This window comes from Capra hircus, unplaced genomic scaffold (assembly GCF_001704415.2).
Source record: "Capra hircus breed San Clemente unplaced genomic scaffold, ASM170441v1, whole genome shotgun sequence".
Taxonomy (NCBI): Eukaryota; Metazoa; Chordata; class Mammalia; order Artiodactyla; family Bovidae; genus Capra; species Capra hircus.
The window spans coordinates 13,718-41,645 of NW_017189554.1; the positions used below are offsets into that span (position 1 = coordinate 13,718).

The 27,928-nt window shown below is 61.9% G+C and overlaps 1 protein-coding gene across 1 annotated transcript; it reads left to right on the plus strand.

Annotated features, from left to right (window-relative positions):
• Positions 1-432: 432 nt before the first annotated feature.
• On the plus strand, positions 433-27,876 carry LOC102169433. Its single transcript, XM_018044453.1, has 10 exons — positions 433-495; positions 848-1,047; positions 3,229-3,431; positions 8,469-8,585; positions 9,841-10,100; positions 10,460-10,576; positions 22,669-22,734; positions 23,148-23,224; positions 24,544-24,656; positions 27,113-27,876. Exons 1-9 carry the CDS (start codon positions 433-435, stop codon positions 24,644-24,646), a joined length of 1,206 nt encoding a protein of 401 aa, XP_017899942.1. The 3' UTR covers positions 24,647-24,656; positions 27,113-27,876.
• The last annotated feature ends 52 nt before the right edge of the window (positions 27,877-27,928 follow it).

Sequence of the window (27,928 nt, forward strand, 5' to 3'; positions counted from 1 at the left end):
TTGCTGCCTCCCTTCCATCCCCCGTGCCTCCGTCAGATGGTGCTTGAGCAACACCAGCTGGCAAGTGCAGGACTTCCAGGGGCGTGTAAGGAAAAAGTTGCCCAGGTTTCTTGTGTCCTCAAAACTGAGACCTCGCACCCTGGGCTCCGAGGGGCCACCTCTTCCTGGGACGTGAGCGTTGGGCCAGGAGCTTGTGTCTGTCCCGATGGGACTCGTAGGTGGCAGCGGGAGGCTTGCCAGTGGAGCAGGAGTAGCAGGCGTGTGCGTGCGTGTGCTCACTCAGTCCGACCCTGTGGCCTCAGGGGCTGCAGCCTGCCAGGCTCCTCTGTCCATGGGGTTCTCCGGGCAAGAACGCTGGGGTGGGTGGCCGTGCCCTCCTCCAGGGGGTCTTCCCGACCCAGGGTCACACCTGCGTCTCTTGTGTCTCCTGCAATGGCGGGCGGGCTCTTTAGCACTCGAGCCACCGGGAAAGCCCAGCAGAAGTCTGGGAAGCAGGTAACAGGGTGGGTGGGCCCAGATACCTCCCAGGAGCTGGCTGTGACCCCAGGACTGTGTCTGGGTCAGGCTGCAGAGCGGGCAGGAGCTGTGCTGTGGAGGAGGCCGGGCCTCAGTCCTCTGTTGTGTCCTTGCTTGCTGACGGTGGGCCAGGGGTCCGCTTGCTGAGCCTCTGTCTCCTTGTCTCTCAGTGAGCCATGGCCTTCTTGGTGGGGGGTGCTGTTCCCCTCCCAAGGCTCCCTGTGTCCCCTCGAGGGTAACGGAACCATCCTCGTTGGGCAGCAGTCCCGTGTGTGCGGTCCTGGGTCGGGTGTATTTGCGGTTGTGGCTGTGGGGCGGTGCTCCTCCCCAGACGCAGGACAGCGGGCCGCGCTCAGGAGGCTGCAGGCTCCGGTGGGGCCCGGCCAGCACTCAGCGAGGCCGCAAGGAGGTCTGCCTCAGCAGCGGGCTGCAGTGGTCGCCGTGTGCCGTGACGGGAGGCAGTCCTTGTGGCCGAGCCTCCGGTGTTTCCCGAGACCCTGTGGTGCTCTCAGCGGTGCGGGTGCCACCCGGGCGAGGGGTCCCAGGGCGCGGAGTGAACTGAGGCATGAAGGGCTCGCTTGGGAAGCACCAACGAAGGCCAGAAAGCGGGCACTGCGGCGGGGGCACGCCTACAGCGGGGCCGTGGGGGCCCGGAGCAGCGTCCCTGTCGCAGGGGGCACCCCAGCATCACACCCAGAGGCCACGCTCCCCGCAGGGTGGCCCTGGGCTGGCCTCCGGGAACCTGGACTTGGGGGCTTCCTGTTCTCCCTGATAGGAATGGTCACGGTGCGGAGACTGTCCCGTAGACACCGTGGTTTGTGCAGAGCTGCAGCCTCCCTCCCAGAGCCTGTGTACAAGGCAGAGGCTCACCAGGAAGAGCCGTGGGTGTTGAGACTCTGGGGGCTCCGCTGCCCGTCGCTGGGAACTGAGGGCACTCCACGCGGCTTGGTGCCGGGAGCCCACCCCTGGTTTCCTCCACGGCCTCTGCTGTCTCCTTTCCCTGGAGTGACTCGGGGCCATGAGCACGGCTCTTCTGAGTCCAGTGAGTCCTCCTGGCGAATCATGGAGCCTCAGGTGGTCATGGGTAGCCAGGCCAGGCTGTGTACCCAGACCAGGAGGAGCGGGCGGGCTTCTCTGAGCCGAGGGGCGTGCAGGTGAGGCGGGAGAGCGCAGGCCGCCAGGGCCGAAGGGTGGAGAGAGCTGCAGAGGCCCCCGTGCGGCGTGGCCGGGGTGCCGTCCTCTGCACGCAGGGGAGGGGCTGCGGGTCCTGGAGTGCACTGGACAGTGCTCACTGCACGGCCTCTGCTGACCCCCAAGGCTTTGCAGGCTGGGGAGGCAGGCCCTGACCTGGGCTCCTCCTAGTCTGCCTGTGTGGCTCCTGTGGCCTGAGGTTACCCTGGGTCCGCCCCCCTCCCCGCCCCCAGAGATGGCCGGTCCAAGCTCCCCAGGTCTCCAGAATGAGAACCCAGGTGGGAAACGGGTGGGAGCAGTGAGCAGCGTGAGCTGACGTCACAGAAGTGTTCAGGAAAGTTCTCGGGAAGGCGAGGCCTGGACCGCCCGCCTTGGCCCTCACCCTTGCCGTCTGCCCCTTTGGATTCGTCTGCTTTGCCCAGAGGTGCAGGGCCTCTCTGTGCGTGGAGGCCCTGGCACGGCTGCCCCTGCTGCGAATCCCGTCCTGTGGGGACAGAGGGCTAGAGCGGGGGGCGCCACCTTTGGCTCTGAGCACATTGGCAGCGTAGTTAGTGTTTGAGTTTCCACATACGTTCTTTGTGTCTTCAGCCACGCGTCCATCGGAGGGTCGTTCAGAACCCGCCCTGCCTGCGGACCTGGGCTGGGGTGAGGGGCAGGAAGCAGCTAAGGGAGGTCAGGGTCGCCTCAGCTGCACTGCCCTGATTGTGTGGGAGGCAAGCGGGGGGAAGCCCGTCCACCCTGGGGGGAGCTGAGTGCTTCCTGCTCTCGTGTGTAAGTTTCTGAGGTGGGGTCATCAGCGGAGGTGCCCAGAGCCCCTGCAGGTGGGGTCCAGACGGCCGCCCACTGCTCCCAGCCTGGAGCCCAGTGACAGCCCGGCCACTCGGTCCCCTTTGCCTGGTCCTGAGGCTGTGCCCAGGGCCTGCGTGCCTTAGCACTCATTGATTGTCTTCTGCTGGAAGAAAGTTAAATGGAAAACAGGAGCGTGCAGAGAACAACTCCATTTATAGACAGATCCCGGTCAGCGTCAGGGACCGCCGCCTCCAGGGTCGCGCGTCGGGCTTCGTGGCTGCGCGTGTTGGGGTGAAGCGAGGATCTGCTCCCGCTGGCGGTGAACCTCCCTGGTCCTCCCGGGCTCCCTGGGAAGCAGTTCTGTGCAGGTGCCCAGGGCGGTGGGCTCACAGAGGCTCAGCCAGCAGCCCCTGCCACCCCCTGCAAGTGGAAGGCCCTCCTTTCCAGAGTTCCCTGTGTGGGGTGCTCAGTGCCGCCTGACTCCTGGAGACCCCTTCCTCCCTGCCCTGACTTTGCTCACCCACCTTGAAACATCTGCGTGGGGGTGGTGAGCTTACTTGAGTCCATCGTCACAGGCTGAACCCAGGCCAGTGGAACAGGGCACGGCGGCTCTGGGGCCCCGCCAGCTCCCCCTCCTCTGCTGTGTGACCCGGCTGCGTTCCTTTCTCTCCCTGGGTGTCCGTGATCTTAACTCTAAGATAACGTACGCAAACCCCATGACACGGCTGGCAGGCTTCGGGCAGTGGCTCTGAAACTCCGGAAGACCTTGACTGTCCACGTCTCCCGGGGGGCGCGGTCAGATCCGAGGGCCGTTGTTCCCAGCGAGGCCTTCGTCATCCCTCTTCCTGGACAGAAGCACAAGCCTTGTAAAGAGGCTGTAGAGCGCCACAGCCTCCGCCCAGCTGTGCCTGCCGAGCGCCCGGCGTCACAGCAGCGTGAGCCCGAGCCCGTCCGCCCGTCCGCGCCTGTGTGTGCTGCAGGCGTTTCTGCCACACACCTGTCCCGAGGCCGCGGGCAGGGGCTCTGAAAACCCTGGCAGAACCGACCATCCCTGGAGGGTGTGAGCCAGTGCACGTGACGAGGGGTTAGGAGGCTGCACCACGGCTCTCGGAGCCGCCCTCACACCAGCCCTCCCGCAGCCTCCAGATCCTGGAGCGTCGTCAGGGCCAGCGTTTCTGAGGAATGAGCGCACCACACAGGCACCCCACGCGTGCCCCTCGTGTTCCTCCCGGCTTTCCTTAAGGAAGCCTGCTTGTGCAGCGCTCAGCCCAGCTCCTGGGGGCGGGGCCTAGTGCTGGCCCCTCCCCTGACCAGGGTGGGGGGTGGTCATCGCCCTGCCAGAGACCCACAGTCTCGCCCGCTCCCGGCTGAAGGCCCACACGTCGGAGTGAAGCCCCGGAGGGCCTGTGCCCGCAGAGCTGTGCCGGCCGTGGCTCTCGCGTGCGGGTCGTGGTGTGTGTTCGTCACTTGCTGGGGCCTCTGCGTTAGAGCTGAGTCCAGCCCGGCTCCCAGGAGGTGATTTGACGGGAGGGAGGGAGGCCAGCCTCGAAGCCCGTCCGGCCCTGCCTTTCCTGTTACACGCGAGGCCCCGTGTTGGCCAAGGCGGGTCACGGCCCAGATTCCTGAGCCGAGTTTCCATCCCCGTCTCCATGCACACCTCAGCCTCAAACACCCCATAAAGCCCAGGGAGCCGGAATAGGTGGTTGTTTCTCATTCCTTTCTTTGGTGAAGGAGATCATTTTGAGAGTGAAGTATTACATTTTTCCCCTTTTCTCTTCTCCTCCCCAGAAGTCCCGAGGTTGGAGACTTCTGGTCATAGAATCTGTATGTGCGACCCTGACTCTGGCCCAGTGGAGGAGGGCGTTTCAGGGGGAGGAATGGCTCTCTGGGGAGAACGGAGTCACGGCCGCCCGGGGTGCTCCACTGACCCGGGTGCAGGGGCTCACTGATAGAGGCCACCCGCCCAGGCGCGCCACCGCGGCTGGCTGTGCAGGTCGGTGGCCCTCCACCCGGGCGCTTGCCCACGACTCCCGGCTCCTGGGGTCTCGGCCTTCTTGAGGTTTATAAAACCTGGTTGTAGTCAGCATGGTGATTTTCAGACGGTGGGACTTACAGAGCCAGCCCAAGTGCCCCCTGACCGTAGTCCCTGCTGTCTGAGCTCTGCATGGCTACCTTTGCCTTAAGAAACGTCCATCTTGGCTTGGGGCGGTCTTGAAAGCCACCGAGACTGGAGCCCATGGTTGACGGCGCTCCCTCTCGAGTGGACTGCAAAGCTGCGTTTTCCTCTCGTTACTGGGCCCGTCTGGGCTGCTCTCCCATCCCCTACTCCTGATGATCCTGGGATCTGAAGGGCCTGGGGTTTCCTGGCCCATCTTTCCACGGCGGCTTCTTCACCGTGTCCCCGCCGACTGACTGAGCCTTACCACGTGTGTGGGTTTCAGCCCTCGCTCCCTGAAGGCCTGAGAGACGCCCAAGGGGTTCAGTTTGGGGCATCCACGTTTTAACGATGCTCCCCAGGCGGCCCACTTGACTGGGGACCATTTCTGTCGAGCCCAGCTCAGCGGGGCTGTGGCCGCGATCCTGTGACGGGGTCCCCAGTGTCCCCAACGGAGCCAGGTCAGAGCACAGACCGCCAGGCGAACCCCATTCACGTCCCCGGCGATGGCGGAGCCGCCTTGTTGAAATGGCATGCTAGCATTTAAACAATATTAATACTATTTGACTCATTAAATATACAAAGGCCGGTTAAAGTGCTTCCATGTGCGTGCTGTTAGTTCTGGCGGGTGGCTCCTCAGATGGCTTTATGTGGTTTCAGACAACATTTTAGCACATTCTTAAAATACCCACAAAAGCCTTTATGTAAAAACTCATAAATGTGAACCACATAAAAATTATTTTTTTTCTCCCCCGTTTCATGTCATTATGATCAAAGTAAGGTAGGTAGGAATGAGTTTCCGAAAACCTGTTGAGGTCCCTTCTTTAATTAATGCTTCGCGCTCAGAGCTGGGCCATAAACCGCGGGGCGCGGGCTGTCTGTGCCCGCAGGCACCTTCCCCCAGTGGCCAGCCCTGCCTGCTCCCTCATCCCTGCGCCTTCTGCCTTCGAGCGTCAGGTCGAGACTTGCAGCCACACACGTCCCCGGAGGTCCCTTTAGGCGGAGTGGAATGCGAGTCCGAGCTTGAGTGCACGAGGAACCGTGGCCCCTGGGGTGCAGCTGCCATCACTGCTTTATCAAAAGTCAGAGGGACCGTAAATTCGGACACCACCCACCATAATACTGTCCCCGCTGTTAAAACCAGTTCTGGCGGTCACGTGGCCCCCGAAGGTACGCGTGACTCCGGCCGAGTTGGGGAAAAGCCACGCCCAGCGCAGTCCCCTTGCTGTGCCTCCAGTTACATGCAAACAAGCGTCTGGACGTAGACCGGAGCAGGGTTTGGAAAAATAAGGTTTATGGGAAACGTTGATTTATGGTGTTGGGGGCTAGATGTTAAATTTCTCTTTCATAGAACAGTGTTGTAACGATTATTATTTTTTTTTAATTTGGAGGAAAGAATAGTAACCCCATGAGACCAGACTCGAGCTTGCCCTGCCCTCGTGTGTCCCCAAGTCGTGAACATAAAGGGCCCTGGCCAGGGTGGCCCACGGGGCAGTGGAGACGCCAGGGAGACGCTGCCCCCAGGGGGAGCCGGGAGTAGGAGCAGCCGGTTCCGCCTTCCGTGTCAGACGCCGCTGGAAGAAAACAGGGATCCCAGGGAGGGGACTGAGGGCTTGACCACAGACCGCCTGGTGCTTCTGAACCGCTCGCTGGGTGATGTGGGCGAGGGCTATCAATCTGCCAGGCCCTCAGCCGGCTCCCTCCCAGCATGGCCTGCCCTGCCCTGCCCCGAGCCCCAGCACGGAAAACAGCACTCTGGTCTGGGGGGCAGGTGAGGCCAGAGGCTATGCACCGGAAAAGCCACATTTTAAAAGGTGTCATTTTTTTCCCTTTTGATGTGGGGCTGCTCTCCCGACATGCAGACAAGAAGGGAAACTGTGCGTTGGAAGCCAGCCGCCTGTCCCGCCAGGACGGGTGTCGGCAGGTCTGCTGTGGGCTGCCCACTCCTGCCCAATGGCGCTGCTCTGCTTCCTGGTGGATGCGGTGGGGGGGAGGGGGTAAAACCCAGGAGAGCGAGCGGGCAGGGCCCTGGAAAGACGTGCCTTCTGCCCGCCTGCATGAGGGCCGGGCAATCCAGGGGGGCCCTGTGTGCACCCAGCCCGCTGCAGGCCGGGCCAGATCCAGGTGGCCCTGTGGGCGGAGGAGGCATCTCGGGCTCTGAGCCAGAAGCCTTACCCTCTCTGGGTTCAGAGAGAGACCTAGAACAAGGGAGAGAGCCATGCTGAGAGGGGTCCCCGAGTGCCCGGCGCCGGCCGGTTTCCTGGAGGTCACTGGGCCCCCCAAGCAGCTCTCTCCCTTCTCCCACGCTTTCCCTGCACTGCCGCCCTGGCCTGGAGCCGGAGTCCGCCCCAGCCTCGGTCTTCTGACTGACATTCAGCCCGGGGGCCGGCACCCCAAATGTCCTCCTGCCGTCAGTCCCCTCCTCGCGGTCGGCTCGCCAGGGGACACGAAGCCATGAGTCTAAGCTGACAGATGTGTGGGTAGCACAGGATGAGCGGCAGGGGCAGCCTGCCTGAGGGGCCCTGGCAGGGTGATCTCTGGGGAGCTGCAGGCACCCAGCCCAGGGGGCCGCGCTGGGCCTGAGCGGGGGGACCGGGCCACCCCAGGGCCTGCAGCATGGGAGTGCCTGCCTGGGGGTCCTGGCAGGGCGGGCTCTGGGGAGCCGCGGGCACCCAGCCCAGGGGGCTGCGCTGGGCCCAAGCGGTGGGGTGGGGGCCTGCAGCTCAGCAGCACGGGGCGCCTGCCTCTTCCATCTGCTGGTCTCCTGGTTTCACCCTGGCGTGGATCGCACGCTGGGGCCTCTGTGCAAAAACGTTCAGTCTGAAAGAGTTTCAGATTTATAGCAAAGTTATCCAGGCAAGAGTACAGAGTTCTTGCACACCCATCACATGCATTCTCTAAAGAGCACTGTTTACCATTTATATTGCGGTTATGTAACACCGTCATCGAGGCATGATTCACAGAGACGCTTGCTTTCCTCACTTGTTGCTGAGGCCGTCTTTGGTTGGTGCCTCCTCCTGTTTTTGGCCGTGCTGGGTCTTGTTGCTGCCCCGGGCTCTCTCTAGCTGCAGCCCCGGGCTCTCTCTAGCTGCAGCGCGCGGATGCCCTGGGCTCTCTAGCTGCAGCCCCGGGCTCTCTCTAGCTGCAGCGCGCGGATGCCCTGGGCTCTCTCTAGCTGCAGCCCCGGGCTCTCTCTAGCTGCAGCGCGCGGATGCCCTGGGCTCTCTCTAGCTGCAGCGCGCGGATACCCTGGGCTCTCTCTAGCTGCAGCCCCGGGCTCTCTCTAGCTGCAGCCCCGGGCTCTCTCTAGCTGCAGCGCGCGGATGCCCTGGGCTCTCTCTAGCTGCAGCGCGCGGATGCCCTGGGCTCTCTCTAGCTGCAGCGCGCGGATGCCCTGGGCTCTCTCTAGCTGCAGCCCCGGGCTCTCTCTAGCTGCAGCGCGCGGATGCCCTGGGCTCTCTCTAGCTGCAGCCCCGGGCTCTCTCTAGCTGCAGCGCGCGGATGCCTGGGCTCTCTCTAGCTGCAGCCCGGGCTCTCTCTAGCTGCAGCGCGCGGATGCCCTGGGCTCTCTCTAGCTGCAGCCCCGGGCTCTCTCTAGCTGCAGCGCGCGGATGCCCTGGGCTCTCTCTAGCTGCAGCGCGCAGAGGCTTCTCTCTGGTGTGCTGCTTCTCACTGCAGTGGCTGCTCCGGCCCCCAGGCCCCGGGGCCCGTGGGCTTGGTAGTTGGGGAGCTCGGGCTTAGTTCTCCTGCGGCTCGTGGGAGGAGCCAGGTCATCTTCCTGGACCAGGCATTGAACCCGTATCTCCTGTGTTGGCAGGTGGGTTCTCACCCACGGGACCGCCGGGGAAGTCCTCGCATATTGTCTTTATCTCTGAACAGTCCTGTAGAGTAGACAGCGTCCTTGTGTCGTGGGAGCCCGAGGCCGTGGCTGTGGGTGAGCCGTCGTTGGGTGGGTAGGCGCACGGCGCAGATGCTGACTGGCGGGCCGGGATGGGGACCCCCGTCGGCCTGACGCCCCGCCCACGTTTCGGCGCCTGCCCTGCCGTTGCGTCTGAGGCCGTGCGTGGCCCAGGCCCTGCTGGAGGGACCTGGAACGTGCCTGCCACACCGCCCACACGGGGTTAATTGGGGTCAGAGAGGCCGCAGACTTCCCAGGAGAGGATGCGTGAGCCGCCAGAGCTGAGCTCTTCCCGGGTCTTGGTTAGGAGGCGCTGCACTTAGCCTCTGCTTCCCGCGTCCCTCAGACCTGCATGCACAGCCGCTGCCTGGTGCCCTTGGACTTGGGATCCTCTCCTGATTTTCTTGGCTCTTCTGGCCTTCTCTTAGCCTCTTGCATTTGAGCTGAATTAGTAGCTCTGATCGGAGAAGGCAGTGGCGTCCCACTCCAGTACTCTTGCCTGGAAAATCCCATGGATGGAGGAGCCTGGTGGGCTGCAGTCCATGGGGTCGCTAAGAGTCGGACACGACTGAGCGACTTCACTTTCACTTTTCACTTTCATGCATTGGAGAAGGAAATGGCAACCCACTCCAGTGTTCTTGCCTGGAGGATCCCAGGGACGGGGGGGCCTGGTAGGCTGCCGTCTCTGGGGTCGCACGACTGAAGCGACGCAGCAGCAGCAGCAGCAGCAGCAGCAGCAGCAGCAGCAGCAGGAGCTCTAATTCAGTATTGTCGCAGACCTGCAGAGGAGGCTGAGTTCCAGCCTCATTGTCGCAGCCGGTGCTCTGAAAGACCCATAGACCCCAGGGGTGTGCAGGCCCTGGAGCATCCCGGAGGGGAGGAGAGCCCTATCTGCTCTCAGCGGGAGGAGTCTGGGCCGATGTTGCTGTGGGTATTTTTTTTCCCCCTCTTCTTTTTTACCTGTAAAGTAACCATCCCCAAAGATAGGAATATCAGACTGTAACGACTCAGTAGTAGTGAGCCCTGTTGAGTGTCTGTTAGACGTCACACACGTTAGTGGACCCTTCTTCTGAGAGTGATGTGAAGCCTGGTGGCGTTGAGCCAGCTGGGCAGAGGCCGCAGAGCTAGTGTCGGGGGCAGCTCCAGCTCAGTCAGCTCAGGACTCCTCGCTCTGTGCTCCTTCTGTGACCCGCTCCCCGGCCCCAGAGGGCGCAGTACCCTCTCCCCTGCCCAGCAGACGCGCAGGACCCAGCCGCGAACCACCCGTGGTGCCCCCATAGGGAGGGCCTGTAAACCCGGACGGACGTCCAGACGCCTCTGGGCCAGCGCGCCCCCTCCGGGACCTGGGGCGGTAATCTGCAGCTTGATGGGCTTAACGTTCAAACAAGACGTGGGCCTGCTTCCTGCAGGTATTTTGAAGGTGGTGTCTCGTCTGTCTACCTCTGGGACCTGGACCATGGTTTTGCTGGCGTGATCCTCATCAAGAAGGCTGGGGACGGCTCCAAGAAGATCAAGGGCTGCTGGGACTCCATCCACGTGGTGGAGGTGCAGGTGAGGCTCCCCCGCGGCCACCCGGGGGTGCTGAGCGGTGAGGGGTGCTGAGTGGTGAGGGGGCGCTGAGCAGTGAGGGGCGCTGTGCCGTGCAAACCTGCTGCTTCCTGCGAGTGCCCACGGCCACGTGGACAGAGGCAAGGCGGGAGTGCAGTCGTCGCGGATGAAAAAGATCCCCGGAGGACGGGGGTACACGGCTGCAGATTCAGCCCTAAATTTAAGAGCCGTTTGGGGTCTTTAGAAGGTCACGTCACGGTGAGGCCTTAGGAAGGGAAGGCTCGAATGACCTGAATTCAGGGGCCCCTTGGGGCTCAGCTCAGGGTCACACGCGAGGTTCTGATCTCTGTCTCGTCCTGCAGGAGAAGTCCAGTGGTCGCACCGCCCACTACAAGCTGACCTCCACGGTGATGCTGTGGCTGCAAACCAACAAATCCGGCTCTGGCACCATGAACCTCGGAGGCAGCCTTACCAGACAGGTAGGGTGAGTGGGCAGTGCCCAGGCCAGCCCCAGCACTGGCCGTGTGTGGAGGTGTGTGGAGATGTTTGGGCAGCCGCCCCCACAGGGTCCAGGGGCGGCCTCTGTGACTAATGGGGTCCCCCCGCAGGCCTGTGGGTGATTGCTGAGACTCAGTCTCGGGAGATTTTTTTCCCTTGGGTCAAGGTATTTGTGGTAAGATGCTCCTGTGATGTTTGGGACATGCTGCTGGTTACATTTTCAAATGGATTCATTTCTTAATTGTGACTTCTGCCCGCAGGTGGCAGAAGTAAAAACCAGCTTAAGCAGAAACGGGAACAAGTCAGCTCACGTACTTGTGTAGTCCCATCGTCGTCCAGCCCAGCGGGGTCTAAGACACACGTGATGTGGGCGGGACCCCAAATCTCTGCATGGGGGCGCCTGGTGGCCTCTGGCCATCCTAGGGGAGAGCGTCTCCCTGCTGGCTCGGGCTGCTTGTCCAGAACAGAATCACTTCCAGGGGCCGGGGTCACGTAACTACCCGTGGGTGGAGTTAGACGAACGGGGGAGTCAGTTTCCTGAAGTGAAATCGGGCAGCTTTTCATAGTTTTGCGGGGGGTCGGTGTGGGCAGCGTGAGCAGTGCTGGCGGCCAGGCGGTCTGAGCACCAGGCCGCTCGGGGGTGGCTGTCAGAGTCCCCAGAAGGAGAGAAGCGGCTGAGCTGGAAGCTGCAGGGCTTCAGAAGGAGGAGGAGAGCCTGCTTCAGTCTCCGAACCAGTTACCAGCCTCCCCCCGCAGCTGCCTCGTGGTCACATCTCCTCTCTGCTCCGCTCCGGCCCCCCCACCCCCAGCAGTGCCCCAGGGACGCGGGGTCACAAGGGAATGACAGTCAGCAGCATCGTCCACTCCAAACCCAAGCAGGGCACTCTCCAGACCCCAGAGTGTCTGTTCACCTCATTCAGAAAGAAAACGAACGTGTCTGGCTAGAGCAGTCCACAGCCTGCGTGAGGCACAGCGTCTGCACGTTAGAGGAGTTCAGAAGGCATCTCCCAACCCGACGGGACACCCTGTGCCGCCCTCCTTGGTGGCACCCCGGGGCGCGCGGCCCTGGGGGGTAGCCCACTTCCTTCATGTCAGCCTCTGCAGGAAGTGGCATCAGGAGAGAACCTGCTCTCCAGGGTGGGTCCCCTGCCGCTTGGCGGGCGCCCCGCAGGCGTGCGGTTGGCTGGGCTGGCGCCCCTGCTCCCGCCTCTTTCCCGTGAACTATTGACGGTCCAGGGATTTCCCGTTCTGTTTCTGTGTGGTTGATCTTGCTTAAAACGAGGTTTTCCCTGTGGACCCGCGTTCTGGACTCTGTCCCTTCTGCCCATGACAGATAGGTTGTGTCTCGGTTCCCATCATCCCTGGGTTCGTTGTTCCTTCCGGCTCTGTTCCCACACATTAACTCAGATGAATGAGTCTGTCTTCGTAGTCATTCGCAGCCAAGCTCGGAGCTCTCCGGGATGGCTGTCAGAGACTTCGGTAGAGGGGTGCCGGTCTTTAGGGTGAGCTGGTTCGGTTCTCATTCACCACCTAAGCAGACTTCACATTTCCAAACAGATGCTGTTTGAGCTGCCTGTGGCTGAATGCCGCCTGCCGTTGCCCAGCCGGCTCCTGGCCGTGCTGGGACCAGGTGGCTGCAGGCTTGGCCTCACCCTCCTCATCCTCAGGACTCAGCGCATCCCTGCACCTCAGGCTCCTTGGATGTTGCGAGAAGCCTTGCTCTGCTCTGTTTCCGGTCGCTGTGGTCCTGCAAGCCTGGCGGGGCAGGCAGGCTCGCCGAGAGGCTCGTCCTCTGCAGCTCAGTGGCACCTTTCTGCCCGCAGTCCAGCCCCTGCATCAGCGCCGTGGACCACAGAGCTGGGCATAGATCCAGAGAGCGAGGGCCCCGCCCTGACCTACCAAACTGAGACCCCCATTTCATAACAGTCTCCAAGTAATTTACGTGCCCATTAACATTTGACAGATGCTACTTTTCTGGGTTCCACACCCAGTGCCATCTTGGCAGGGGTGGGGGTGACGCCCCATGCCACCAACAACCATTGTGCGACCCCAGGAGAGTGTCCTGCACATCACTCTACCTGGAGACAGTGCCAGGCTGCGCATCCTGGGTTCAGTCCCAAACGGCAGCCTGCCCGCCCCCCCGAGACACACCTTCAGACTCCAGTGGCGAGTCCAGGTTGTCACCTGCGCTTCTGAGCTACTGGCTACACATCAGAGGTCCCCACGACCCTTCCTTGGGGTCCATTAATTTATTAGAGTTGCTCACCGAACCCAGAGAAACCCATTTACTCATTAGCCTGCAGATTTATTGCAGCAGACGTTTAAACATTTCAGATCAACAGCCAGATGAAGAGATCCACAGGGTGAGGTCTCAAGCAAGGTCTGCTGTCCTGATGGAGTTTTGGGGCCCTGCATGGTGGCACCTGGAAGTCAGTTGGTTTCTCAGCCTGGAAGCTCTCTGATTCCCATCTTTCGTGGGGTTTCACGGAGACTTCCTTGGGCTTCCCTGGTGACTCAGACGGTAAAGAATCTGCCTGCAATGCGGGAGACCAGGGTTTGATCCCTGGGTCGGGAAGATCCTAGAGAAGGGAATGACAATCCATGCCAGTATTCTTGCCAGGAGACTTCCACGGACAGAGGAGCCTGAGGGCTACAGTCCATGGCGTCACAAAGAGTCTGATACGACTGAGCAGCTCACACACACACAGAGACTCCCTGACAAAGGCGTGATTGATTTAACTCATGGGTGATTGATTTGACCTCCAGCCCTTCTCCCCCGACTGCCTGGAAACCAGGAGAGGGACTAAAGTCCCACCCCTCCATTTGTGATTGGTGCCCCTGGTGACCAGGCCCCATCCTGAAGTGGTTTCCAAAACTCACCGTGTTCACAGAAACCCAGTCGTGGTGGAAAGAGCTTGTTGTGAGTGACAGGGCACTTGTTTCCCCTCTATGTCCGCGAAGCGATTGATGTCATGAACTGCAGACGCGCCCGAATATCGTAAGAGATGCTGCCATTGCTGCTCTCACTCAGGAAACTCCAGGGGTTTCGGGACCTGTGAGCCAGGAGCCGTGGATGAAGGCCAGAGGCCAATGAGGAGTGGGTTTGGGTCGTCCGAATGACCAAGTGCGTGTTCCTCACGAGCCACAGCATCACAGCTGCTGTGAGCCTTTCTCTCTCCTGTCTCTGGCTCAGGTTGTCGTGAGCAGCTCGTCTCCAAGGCGTCCCTTCTGAGCGTGTGTCAGGTGAACCAGGAGCTTGGACCACGAGGTGCCCCTCCCCTAGAGCAGCCTTCAGCTCCCGCTTTTTTTATGTGCCGCCTTAAGCTGCTAAGCGAGTTCCCGACCCTTGCTCAAGAGTCCGCGTTTAGGACTCGTAACAGGCCATCCCTTGGGGAGGCCTTTGCCCGGGCCGGTGGTGCCTCTGTGTAACAGGAGAGGACGCGCAGGCCTCGGGGAAGCCGGGCTGGCAGCCCTGCAGCGGCCCTGAAAACATCTGTTCACGTCTTCAGCCTGGAACTCCATGAGGATCCCTTTTAATATCAAGATTTTTTTTTTTTTTCAGTAAAATAATTATACTTTTAATAGCCATTGAATGTTTTTTAATGTGGCGGAAATTGTCAGTTGGGGACTTGGTTAGTTCTGAGGGCTTCATCGCTGCGCACGAGCTTTTTCTAGCTGCAGCGGGCTGGACCGCCTGCTCTTGGGCGCACAGGTGTCCCACGCGCTGGCCCCTCTCGCTGCAAAGCCCGCGTTCTGGGCACCCTGGCTCCAGTCATTGCAGCCCGCGGGCTTAGTAGCTCAGAGGCGTGTGGAACCTTCCCGGGCCAGGGATAGAGCCTGTGCACCCTACGCCGGCAGGTGGATCCTTGTGCTCTGTGCCACCAGGAACATCCCTTAGTAACTTTTGTTTTTTTAACTTATTGAGTATATTTTAAATTAGAGGATAATTACCTAACAACATTGCAGTGGTTTCTTCTGTGCGTTTCTGTGTTAGTTGCTCAGTCGTGCCCAACGGTTTACAACTCCTTGAACTGTAGCCCGCCAGGCTCCTTTGTCCATGGGACCCTCCAGGCAAGAATTCTGGAGCGGGCTGCCAGTTCCTTCTCCAGGTTTCTTCCATATCTCACCATGAATCAGCCATAGGTATACATATGTCCCGTCACTCTTGACCTCCAGTTCAGTTCAGTCGCTCAGTCGTGTCCGACTCTTTGCGACCCCGTGAAGTGCAGCACGCCAGGCTTCCCTGTCCATCACCAACTCCCGGAGCTCACTCAGACTCGCGTCCATCGAGGCGGCAATGCTATCCAGCCGTCTCACCCTGGGCCGTCCCTTCTCCCCCTGCCCCCAGTCCCCCCAGCGTCAGCGTCTTTTCCGCGAGTCAGCTCTTCGCCTTGGCAACTTACCTGCACTTGCGTTGCAGTCGCAGGAGCGTCTCCATGCTCTTGAACAGAAGCGGTGCAAGGCCCGTGCCTGCACTGGGGGTCGGAGCCTCAGGCACAGAGAACCTGCCTGGAGCCACAGGGGGTCTCAGGGGTCCCCTTCTCTGGCCTCAGGGCAGGGCTGTCTCCAAACCCTCCCAGAACCAAGGCAAGTGCTTGCTGGGCAGAGCCCATCCTTCCCCAAGGAAACAGACCCTTGTTTTCCAGGAGGCACTGATGAGGTGGGGCAATGGAACCCCCAGGCAGCTGGCTCCCCCCACCCTGCCACCCGAGGAGTGCTGGAAAATCCTAAATCCGTATCCGGAGACGGCTTCCTGCATCACTTACCGCTCTGAACTGTTTATAATTCCACCCAGTTTACAGTGACCTGGACAAATATTTAATCCCCAGCCTTCCTAATAGTTTAAATCAGAGCTGTCAGCCCACGGCCAGGGCCTGGTTCCGGCTTGCCGTGCACGGCGCCTGCTGCCAAGCCAAACGCTGGCCCGATGAGAGGCTGTCCTCAGCGCGCCGGGCCGGGCCGCGGGCCTGTGTGGATTGCCTTGTGCTCTCGGCTCTAATGAGGAAACTCAGGCTTCTGTCATCATCCTCGCGGCCCGTTAAAGCCGGGGCTGGTTTCCAATGTAAGTAACTGCAGGAGGCGGGCCCGGGAGGCCACAAGGGTGACAGATGAAATCTAAGTTAATGATGCGTAGTTTCTGCGCAAACGGGGAAATGAGAGTTGTGGGTTTAGCTGTTTGTCCCGGGTGAACCTTGGGGGAAACGCCTCTGGTTCTCTTGGACGGGAAGCCAGGGGGTTCCAGGAAAGCCGAGCGGATCAGCAATAGGGTGGACACTGGGGTGGCGTGGGCTGTCTCCACGGGTCAGGTTGTGGACAGCATAGCATCACTTAGCAGGAAACTGGGGTTCCGGCTCTTCAGTAGTTTGCCCCGTGGTGACTTAACGAAGTGGCGGGCAGAGCTGGGACGTGAACCCAGATTTGCCCCTTAGGAAAACGGGAAAAGGCTGCGTTCTGCCATGTGCATCTTTTGGTCTTAACCTGTCCCCGCGCCTGGTATTCGTGAGATGCTCGGTGAGCATTGCACACTCGTGCGTTGAGCAGTTGGCTCAGTGTAGACAGGACGCTGCCCCGTGGGCACCCAGGGACTCGGGGGGGCAGCGGCCGTGGGCGAGTGGGCCACACCTGCAGAGGCCCCTGGAGGGGCCAGGCCTCCCTGGGCCGCGCTCAGCCGTGCTGCCCTTTGGGTGTCTCTTGTAGGAACCAGGTTGACCACAGGAGATACCTTCACCGCCGGAAGCAGTGAGGAGGCCTTTAAGATTTTTAAGCAGTCGACCGATCAGATGTGTATCTTCAAAAGGTGGCTCTGTGCATGGAGTGGAGGCTGGGTTGGCAGGAGGGGGCCGTTAGACCCGCCCAGGAGAGGGGTGGCCAGGGGCCAGGGCGTCTGGCCTGTGGCCAGCGGGTCAGTGAAGGGGCGTCACGGCAGGAAATACAAGGAGGATCTTGGGGTGACCCCCACAAGGTGTGTGCCCTGGGGTCAGAGGGCTCTTCCCTGGCATGAGTACCTCTGTGAGGCTGCAGCTGCTGACGCTGGGTGTGTGGAGGGAGGGCCCCGTCTCCCCGGGGCCTCGGTGCTGAGCCCCTGCCGCCCTGGCCCCAGGGGTCAGGAGCCGCCAGCCGGTTCGAGGGCCGCCAGCCGGTTCGAGGGCCGCCAGCACATCCTGGCCACGCCACAGCCATACCGGCCTGGGCTGCCCTTCCTGAGGTGACCCCAGGCTCCCCAGCGTTCCCGCTTCCCTCGCCTGTCTTGAGTGACAGGCCGGGCCAGGTCTTAGCAGTGGGTGCGCGGCCTGCAGCTGTGGCACATGGAGTCTGGGTCCCTGACTGGGGATCGAGCCCGGGCCCCTCTGCTGGGAGATGAGGGTCTAAGTCTCCTGGTGCCTGGCCCCGGCTCGGCCTTGGCGGCATTTGCCGCCCCACCCCCCCGGTCCCCGAGGGCCCCTTTCCTTGGCTCCTCGGGCTTTGCCTCCGTGCCCTCCTTGCTCGGTGTGGACAGTAGGAGCTGCTTGCGTGGACTGTCTTTCCTCTCGGTGAGCGCGCCCGCCTGGCCGACCCACCAGCAGTGGGGATGCTCAGATGACGGCGCCTGCCCCCGCCGCCTCAGCCCCACCTTTGTTTCCTCCTCACCGAAGGGCGTCCCTTAGGGCCACACATCCCTGGAAGACAGAGCGGACACGATGTTTTGGCAAGTCCCTGTAGCCGTGGGGCCGTGGGAAGCAAGTGGGGGTGGTCTTCACAGGGGCTCTCACAGCCCGACCTTGTTGGGGCGAGGGCAGACGCTGGCCCCCAGGCCCCCGCGGGAAGGCCGCCGGCCGAGCACCAGCACACCCGAGGATGCCGCACCGCGAGGTCACTGCTGTGTGTCAGCGGGACGTGGGAAAAGGCGGGACCACGGGTCTCTGGAAGGAAACCCATGGGCCGGGCCCTGCAGATGTGTGTTTGATTTTTTTTTTCCCTCAGATCCTAAATATTTAACAACAAGGGTGGAATGTCTCGTGGGGCGGGGAGGTGAGGCCAGTCCCTTGCTCCCCGCGCGGCGTCTGCACGCAGTGAGGCTCCAGCTGGCGCCCCTGCCTGTGGGTCGAGGCCCGGAAACCCGCTTCGACCCTTGCTGGGCGCTCGGGCCGGGCAGAGGCCCGTGGCCTCCCTTGCAGATGTGGGGAGGCCGGGTCCGCACCAGGCCGGGGGTGGTTCAGGGAGGGCCTTCTCCTGGGGGAGGCCCAGCTACAGCTGGTCCCTGTTCTCTGAGGCTCCCAGGTTCGGGGTAGAGAGGCTTCACGGTGTGGGTTCTGGGGGCACCCCCGTGCAGGTCGGGTGACCTGGGGTGGAACGGCCCCGGCTTGGTCCAGGGGGCGAGCCAGCATGAGGCTGCCGCCCTGTGCTGTGCCCCACCAGGAAGGTCGGGCAGGAGTGGAGTGGAGATCTGAGGGAGGGCAGGGACAGGGAGGCAGGCAGGGCAGGGACGGAGCCGCTTGGAATGTCTGAGCCCTGCATTGCGGTCTGGCCTTGATTTTTCCTGTAAGGAGCATGGATGAGGTTGAGCAAATGGAGAAGTCTCCTGGAAGAAAACAGGTTTTGGAATCATCCAGGCTGTCGTCCCAATCCCAGCCCATTCTCCTTCCAGCTGTGTGACCTGGACAAACCACTTCCCTTCTCTGAAGTTCAGCATTTTTACCAGTGAGCCCATAACGCCCCTTTGGAAACTGTTAGAGCAGAAATAAAAGCCGCCTTGAGGCACAGGTTCTGCCTGGTAAATAAAATAGTAGCTGTTGGTGCTGGTACCATGTACCATGCAGGCTAGGCTCTATTAAATTTTTCCTGAACTGGGTGGACGGAAGCTCTGCTGCGAGGCTGTCCAACCACTATCTTCCGCTTGCCAGCGTGCCAGGCCCTGGTCTCCAGCCCCAGGCTGACCTGGAGCCGGCCTGAGGCGAATCCTGGGAACTGTGTAGCCGTGGAGCCCGGCGCCACTCGCGGCCCGGGGCGGGTGTTGGCTCACCCCAAGCACGGCAGCAGCAAGGAGATGGAGGCCTTTCCAGGCCGAGGCCTGGCCCCGGGGCTGCAGAATGGGAGCCGCCTGCCAGGCTGGCTTCCCACAGGGCCCCGGAGAAGCGCTGCTCGGCACTCTGCTCACGTTTTCCCTTTTGAGGAAAACAGCCTGCTTTCTAAACAGGCCCGTGTCCTCCGCGTCTCCCGGCCACAGAGGGGAGCCGGGGGTACCGGACGGGGGTGGGCAAGCTGGGCTCTGACTTCAGACTCGGCTGGAACCACCTTGTGGAACATCTGTGCGACCACAGCCCATAAAAATGTTTTCCTCTGGCAGCTGCTTTTATGAGATGTAATAATATCCACGTTGCAAAAATAGCTTTGTTTTTGGTGGGTCAGCACTGCCAGTGAGCTGACCCTGACCAGGTGTGGAGGGAGTCAGCAGGGGGGCTGTGGAAACACGTGTGTGTGCCAGGCCCCTGTCCCCCTCCCAGCCCACCCTCTTCCTTCCCTTCCCCGGGCCCCTGCTGGGCCTTTGCCTTGGGGTCAGATTTCTGGCCTCGAGCTTCGCAGCCCCTTGGGTCCTCCCGGAGAGTTTGTCTGCTCCCAGAGAAGGCTCATGCCCCTGCCCAGGCCTCTCGACTTCTGAGAGCCTTGGCAGTGCCAGCCTCTCCCTTTGTGGGAAGACAGCTCCGATTCTGAAGCAGAGATGATGCCTAAGCTGTCCAACACCCGATGGGGCTTCACTGACCCCACGGCCCTGAGCCCTTTGCCTCCGGTCCTGGCCTCAGCTCTGGGTGATAGGTGCTCATTTAAGGTGGGATGCTCATTGAGCTCACCGCCTCCATGCTTCCCTGGGCGTGCCAGGGATCCACCGGCCGTGCGGAGCTGGGGAAACTGATTTGTGGGAGGACGTAATTCACTTGGGCCAGAGCCCCAGGCCTCTCCTTGCCCAGAAGAGCAGCTCTGAGCGGCCATCAGGCCAGGCACAGGAGCCTTCTCCCTGGGGGAGGAGAGAACCCTGGGTGACAGCGTGTTGGTGTCGAGATTACCTTTCAGGATTGGGTGGGCAGCCTCCGTCCTCCCCCCGGCAGGCGGGGTTCTGGCCCCTGTTGCGTACGTGTGCACGCGCTCCAGCCGCCAGGGCCGAGCGCATCTCACAGATGCTGTGACTCTGCCCGGCGGGGGCGCTTCTCGTGCTTGAAGTGGTGGCGTTCACGAGCATGCACACCCCCTGCTTTGTGGGGACCCCTGGAATCTCTGAAGATCGAGTCTCCCCGGGACCCTTGGCTAGAGTGCCTGGGGGGCTCAGGGCCCAGGGGCGGGGCAGAGCAGCTGGTCCTGCTGGCATCTCACCCCCTCTCCGGCTTGGCCAGCCCTCCGCAGAGCAGTCTGCTCAGAGCCAGGCATCTTCCCTCTCAGAGACTTGGCATCCTAGCTTTGGAAGGCGAGGACTTGGCTTCCAGACCGTCACTCCACTCTGGTTTCCCCCCTCCCCAGCTTGTAGCGTCGTGACACGGGGCCGCCTGTTCCTCCGGGGACCCCTCTGGGGACCCGGAGCTCCTGGCTGTGTGAGCAGGCGCTGTGACAGCTCCTCCACCCTCGGCAGTGACGGGCGTCACTGGACCGCTCTGCCAGGCAGCAGGTTTCAGAGCGTGGCCACGACCTCCTGTGTCCTCCTCCTCCTGGCCTGAAACGCCCACGTGCTTTCCCATTTCTTGGGCTCAGGGCATGCAGACCATGGACACCGAAGAGCGTGTCCATGGCTCTCTGAAACCCAGACTGCACCCGGCCGTGCCAATGGGGCCGGGCCGAGAGGGGGCCCTGCAGCTCCATCAGGGAAGGGGGTGGGCACGCGGCCCCTGACCTGGGCACCAGGAACAGTTTCATTTTGATCCCGAAAGGTGCACGAACGCCGTCCTAGCAGGCATCTCGTATTCTTGTCAAGGGAAATCACCCAGAACCCACAGGTCTCTCTGCTGGACCTGTTCCCCATGTTGCTCTCAGTGAGAGTAACGTCTGAGCCAAAGTATGTGGTCTGCGTTTGCCCGGGTGCACGCAGGCGCACTGCAGCGGAAGGTCCAGCAGGGCTGTCATCTGGACAGGCTCTGTGATGTTTGCCCGCCTGCTTCCTCGGGTGCGTGGTGGTCCTGAGGAGGGGCAGACAGACCGAGGGCCGGAAGCTCTGTGCTCCGCCACCGACCTGTGCCTCTGTCTGGGAGCAACCCGTCCATCACCTCCATGCTTGACGCCGGTGGCCCACCCCACGAACCCTATGCGCCTTCCCTTAGGTCCTGCACAGACAGACAGACCCAGGGCAGAGCAGGGAATCCTGCGGGAGGCCCCGGGGAGCCGGCGGGCTGTGGTCCAGCGAGAGCCGCGGGATCCTGGGTGGGAAGCTGCCACAGGGACGCGCTCTCGAGGAGCCTGTGTTCCTCAGCCCAGCATCCCCGTCACCGCCAGAAAATGGAGACTCTCACGGTGGGTCGTGTCCACAGCCAGCCTGCACTGGCTCCTGGAGCATCTGATTTGAAAACGCGCCGGCAGATGGCTTTTTTTTTTACTAGTCCCACCAAAAGTTGTGGCCTGGATCAGCGTCAGGCCAGTGTTTGCCTTCTGTCATGAAAGTGGGGTCAGCCTCCGCCCTCTGCAGAGTTCTGGTACCTCTGAAGCATCCTCTAGCTTTTCAGGGAGGTCTGTGTCTTGGAGTCAGATTTGTCTGGCCCTGAAGCCTAATCATTTTAAACGATCTGTTTCTCTACTATCACCACCTGCTTCCAGCTCTGTCTCCCTCTTAACTGGGTGTGTTGTACCCTTCCCAGCCTAGAAGTCACCCTGAAATTCATCAGTAAGAGAGGTCAAACCCAGTGAGGCGACGGAGGCCTTTAAAGCCTCTGCACAGACTGCCGTCCAGCGCAGGCGTCCATCCTGCCCTGTTCCCCGGCTCTGAAGGTGGTTAGCCGTCCACCTCCACTCTGCTCTCTCACTGATCTGAGTTCCTCCTGCACTCTCGCCTCCCTGACCCGGCTCCTGTCTCTGCGTCCTGTCTCTCGGGCACCTCCAGGGTCTGTTTCCTCAGCGACAGTGACTGCAGTCAGGCGCCGGTCGGGGTGGGCGGCATCGGGCGCCTAGTGGTCCGCTCGGTGCCCGTGAGCGTCACAGCTGCATCTGCCCTGAAAGGATGTGTGATCGTGGAGAGAATAAGCCCCGAACATGGGGAGGAAGTGCGGGCAGTCGTGGTGTCGTGCCGTGACTCGGCGTTCACGTCAGGGGCCTCGTTGCCTTCTCCCCTTTCCTGTCTGGCCCTCAGAGGGCTCATCCCTGGGCCAAAACCAACTTGCTGGGCACCTCTCCTCCAGAGCCCCCATCGTCCCTGCAGAAGGACCATCTACGTTGTTAGATACTAAAGAGACGAGTTCAAAAAAGTCATTGGTTTGGACAATTTGGAAAATAGCGGAGGGCCTCTGAGAGAATTATTTGAGAAGAAGAATGCTGGGATGAGTGACAGGAAGTCGGGAGAAAAGAGCTGTGCCCCCTCGACAGGCGTGGCAGAGAGGAAGGCAAGAGCTGGGCCACCAGACGGCTAAGCGGAGGCTCTCCTGCAGGGCTTTCGTAGCTGTAGGTGGTGGATGGTGCGCGTCCTTTTCTGGCCACGCACTCCCCAGGAGGGGCCGCGCCTTCAGCAGGAGTAAACGGAACACAGGCTGGGAAGCGGGCATGGCAGTGACCCGGGCTCTGCCTTCCCCGCGGGTGTGACTTTGGGCGAGTCGCCCCTTCGGCCTGAGCCTGGGGTCCCCTGTCTGACACCCAGGCTGTTGCCCCCCCTACCCCTCCCTCTGTAGCTACCAGGCACGGCCGCCGCTGGCAGGCACCTTAGAGGCTCACCGTGACATCACGGCCCGAAGCCCCGCGAGTGCCCTCCTGCCGTGGAGCCGGGGAGGCTGTGTTGTGGAGCCGGAGATGCCCCCGGAGACAGGCCTGTGACCCTCGTGCCGGGCTTCCCACGGCCAGGACATCAGGTTCTGTGCAGCCCGGCAGCCGCCCCCGCCCAGCGCTCTGACTCAGCCGTGTTCCCGTTCCCTTGCAGATGGAGAAGGATGAGACCGTGAGCGACTGCTCTCCACACATAGCCAACATCGGGCGCCTGGTCGAGGTGAGCGGCCGCCTCCCCCGGGGCTTCCCGGGCAGCTTCCCGCCAGCTTCCAGCAGCACGACGCCCGTTTCCGGGCCCCGCCTGGTGTCTTCTGTGCCTTCTGAGCCGGGCTCAGGGCCAGAGGCCCCTCCTCTGCTGCCCCCAGAGGACTCAGCGCGGGAAGCCCTCAGCCCTGCCCCGCCTCCACAGCCAGCCCTCGGCAACCCCCTTCCCCATGCCCTCCAGAAAAAGGGGTTGCTCTGCAGAGTTGTCCCGGAGCCCACGGGAGGGCTCCGGCGTCTCCCGCACTAACAGCAGGTCAGGCCCTGGCCGGGGGCTCCCGCGCACCCCCGTGTGGCCGCCGCGGGGACTGCAGGGTGCCCGTGGGGCGGGCGCCTCCCGACCGCGCCCCTGACTGGCCGCCTCCCTTCCAGGACATGGAGAATAAAATCAGAAGTACGCTGAACGAGATCTACTTTGGGAAGACAAAGGACATCGTCAACGGGCTGAGGTAACGCGCCCAGGAGCTCAGGCTGTGGGGCCCGGGAGGTGGGGGTTGTGGGCCGAGGTCACCGCTCAGCAGCTCCACTGCCTGGGGCCAGTCTCCTCTGCAAACCAGGGCCGAAGTGCCCGCCTGACAGGGTCGGTAATGCAGGTTTTCGAGCTAAAGCCCCGCACGCAGGACTGGTCCTCAGGGTAGACGTGCGTGCCGAGCTCCTCCATTTGTCTCCTGGGGACCGTCCGCCTTCACGGCCCTCGTGCCCTCCTGCCTGCAGCCACCTCTCGGTCCCGTGGGCCAAGTCCTGCCTGAAGATTCTCCGTGTAGCTGCCGGCCCTGGGGCCTGAGGACCCCCAGGTCTGACCCTAAGACGCAGCAGGTTGCACGGCCCCCAGTTGGCTGGGCTTCGGGCAGCGGAGCATCCCCCAGAGAGAGCCCCGGCCCGCTGCTTTCTGCAGAGGGCCCCACCCCCAGTCCCCCCACGCCTTGTTCCCACGGTTCTTCAGCGAAAGCTGAGGGAGGCGCAGGGGCTCCCCGGGTCCTCCCGGTCACGGAGGGCAGTGGAGGCTGCGGGGGAGAAAGCCCCGGCCTTGGAGTCCCAGCCTGGGGTCTCAGGCAGCCCCTGCCACCCCGAGCTCTGTGACCTTAGAGCAGGGACTCCTCTCGGGGGCGTCCCGCCCGTCCAGGAGCTGGGTGGGGGCCCGAGGCAGGGAGGATGGGGTCTGAGTCTCGTCGCCATCCTGCGAGTCCAGGGGCTCGTGGCCTGGCCTTGGCCCCCGGCCCTGCAGGCCCCCTGTGGACAGACCCCTCTAGGCTGGGCAGTGGCAGGAAGTGGCCTGGGGTGGCCCTGGTTTGAGTCCGCCTAGGGGAGGCAGTTCAGTCTCTCTCAGACAGCTGTAAGGGTGGCGCCCGCTCTGGACTTGCCTTTCTGATTCCCTGTCTGTGGGGAGCCTGGTCTAGCCCCTGGCTTTACTCCCCTGCTCACCCCACGCAGCATTGCTCTCCTCTGGCTGTTGAGCCCGGGGCCTGGGGAGTCCTCTCTGCTCAGAGCTTCCCGGCCTGGGGCCCCTGCGTCATCAGACACACCAGACACGCCCGTCGGCCTGCACCATCCCAGGCAACGGCTGGAGAACCAAGGGGAGCCGCAGAGAGCCTGCCGGGGCTGGGCGGGCCCCCGAGAGCCACAACCACCCCCCCCCCCGAGCCCCACGGCCCTGACGCCCACAGCCCTGAGCGGCTGCGCCCCAGGGACGCCCCCTCTCCTGCCCGCGGCCCCCGCTTCCTCCGCGCTGGGGCTCCTCCACAGCCCTCACTCTGCGCGCTCTCTGTAGATCTGTTGACGTTATCCCCGACAACCCCAAGTTCCTGCAGCTGCAGAGGGAGCTTTCCCAAGTGCTGACGCAGCGCCAGACCCACATCCAGCCCGATAACTAAGCCGCTCCAGGTACCCTGCCTGAGAGGCCTGAGCGCCGCCCCACTAAACAGGACTCACCAGCCCGCCGAGACCCTGCCAGCCCCTTAAACACCACTAACCCATGTCTGCTCGGCCAGGAGCCGCCCCGTAACTGCCGACTTCGCCCTGCGTAACAGGGCCCGAATCACGTGTGCGGTGTGTGTGCTTGGCGCTCCGGGCAGGGCTGCGTGTGGGGCAGGCCGGCGGGCCAGGGTCACGGTCGCCCGCGCCGCTCCCAGGGGCTGCCTGCTTCGCCGGAGGCTGGGGCGGCCTCTCTGTCTGCTCTGTGCAGCCGGAGCTTTGCCACCTTTCCACCAAGGACCCCAGAAGCTCGAAAAGATCCCTTTTCGGGGGGCAGTTGCCTGGGTCAGCTGATCTGAGGTGTACTGCCCTGAGTCTAAGAGTGGGACGCAGAGCTGGGTCGCTTAAGAGCCCTCTGCTGGTTGCCCAGTCGTCTCCGACTCTGCGACCCCGTGGATTGTAGCCTGTCAGGCTCCGCTGTCCATGGAATTCTCCAGGCAAGAATACTGGAGTGGGTGAAGATTCCCTCCTCCGGGGGATCTTCCTGACCCAGGGATGGAGCCCAGCTGTCCCACACTGCAGGCAGATTTTTAATGTCTGAGCCACCAGGGAAGCCCGGAGTGGGGCTGTAATGTCTGAGCCAGGCCTGGTGCCCCCAGACCAGGTGCCCCTGGAGCCGCCGGGACCAGCACCGCCCTCCGCCCCCAATGAACTGCACCCATCCTCCTAAATGCCTTACGCTTGACAGAGGGGAAAGTCTTGCTTGTGGACGACACCCAAGAACATGACTTGAACGTGTGATGGATATGGATGTGAAAAGCCGGCAGCACCCCCAGAGAGGAGGGGGGAAGCCGAGCTGAGCAGGGCTGCAGAGCCTGGGAGTAGGGGCTTCCTCCCAGGCCCGGGAGCTGGACACGGGGCCCCAGCCCAGAAGAGGCTCGGGGGGCGGCCCTTGTGCAACCAGGGGCTCCTCTGCTGTGGCTGCAGCCGTCTGGTCTGGGTGCGCCGGCGTCGGGCCTGGGTTGTCTCCCTGCCTTTAAAAGCGCGCCATACAGTACAGTTCTCCCCAGGCCCTCCGCTTCCAGGGTGGGTCTAGAATCTTCTGGACCCCTCCCCTTGGCCAGGCCCTGTGGGGATATGGGACCCCCGCGCCCCCATCCCCTGCTGCCCAGCCTGGCGACTTCTGTCTGAGACACACACACAGAGCCTCCTGCAGACACTGGTTCCTGGTGGCTTGGCCATGACCTTCCTGAGCTCCTTTCCCTGAACAAGCGCTCTCCCTTCCCGCCTCCAGCTGCTCTGGCCTAACCTTCTGTCCCTTACCAGTCCTCCGTCTGGACATTTCTCCTTGTCGGGGGTGGGGGTGGGGGTGCTGGGTGCAGCCCAGGCCTGGCGTGCCTCTCCCGGAGGAGCCAGCATGGCTCCAGCCAGGAGGCTGTGGGAGCTGCCGCAGAGCAGAGCGAGCGCTCAGAAGAGTGTGTCCCACAGCATCAGCCGAAATGCCAGCATTTCTCATGGGAAGCTTTTTAGCTGTACACAGACTCTCTGAGAGTCTTGTCTCTGCCACCCTCTTTACCTTCTGAGGGCACTTCCCATGGTGTTCCCAGGACTCAGTAGCCAGCATTTCATATGGATGCTCCTGGTCCTACCTCATTGTACTTAAGCCCCGTTTGGCACTGGCTGAGGGGTTATTGTCTGGTCTCTGCTTCCTGTGCGGCTTCACAGCCAGCGCGTGTCAAGCTTGAGGTTCCTGTGGCTCCACCGTGGTCCTGCCAGGCAGCCTGCCGCCCTTGCTCTCCACTGCCTTGAGACTGCTATAAAGGCTGTACATAGTTTAACAAGCCCCTGGTTAGCCTGTACATTGGGGAGCCTTGACCAGGGTCACTAAGGTCATTGCCAGCAGCATTTCTCAGAGCCTCAGTTTCCTCATCTGTAAATTGGGACTAATGCTCGGACTCCTCTGTGATGCTTGTGAGAGTGAAGTGTGCTTGGGAATCACTTATAAACAGCAGATGACACAATGTCCACAAAGCTTAGCTGTTGCTCACCTCGTCTAACCCCTGTGTCCGCGCACTCACATGAGCGTTTCCCCACAAATCCAGGAGTTGACCCGGAAGCCACTTGTGGTTCAGGCCCATGTTGTGACGTGTGCCCAGAGTCCAGCTCACAGCCAGCCTGGGGCAGGGCTGGGCCGTGGCCTCCCCTGCAGGGCCCGGTGAGGTGCTGAGGGGCCAGCCTCCGGCTCTGGGCCCCTCCGCACCCTCCGACCTTCGCGCACGGCTTGCAGCTCCGCTCCTAGAGGCGACGTGGGTGGAGGGGCGCCCGGCCCCCCCACCCCGGACGCACCGCATGGCCGCTCTCACCCTCTTTTCCTTTCCGCTTCTGCCTGCTCATGACGATTCTTCCCTCCCCCCTCCACCCCACAGGTCTGTGCAGACTTTTGCAGACAAATCAAAACAAGAAGCTCTTAAGAACGACCTGGTGGAGGCTTTGAAGAGAAAGCAGCAGTGTTAAAAGCCTCTGCTCCCCACTGACCGGAGACGCCGTGCGCTGTCAGGCTCCTTTCTTAGACACTCGTTTCCTGCTCCCTGCCTCGTCCCTCCCTCCCCGACAGGCCACACAACAACTCGCACCGCCGCCGCAGCGCCATCTCTCCCGAGAATAAACCCGGTAAACCCCCCTGGTCTCGGAGGCCTCCTTCCCCCACCACGTTTTGCTACCACAGCTCGGGATTCCCATAGAGACCGCGTTTTCTGTCCGCCCCGGCCCCCCCCCACCCATTTATCGGCATAAAATACACTGTCTGTCTGCCGCCCTCCCCTCCCACCTTTTTGTTACATTGGTGTAAAAAATGTAAAACAAAAAAATTTTATGAAATAACTGTGGTGTGTGAAAGATAGAAGAAAAACTGGAAATCTGATTCCACGTGTGTTTGGGAGTTGCTTGGGGCTGGGGGCCGGCGGGGGACAGGGGACAGCTCTGGGAGAAAGGAGAGGTGGCCCTCAGCTCGGCCCGCGGTGGGGGCGGGGCCTGCGGGCCGCCCTGCTCCTCTCGCCAGGTGCTTTTCTGTCAATTTTTATGGAATGCAAAAGGAGTTTTTGTTTTATTTTGTTTTTTTGTAAAGCTTAAAAAAAATCTACATCTTATACTTGAGCTTCCATACTTAAAAAAATAAGAAAGAAAAAAAAAAACAAAAAATAAATAAATAAAAAGAAACTGGGACGCAGTCAGCCTTGTGTTCT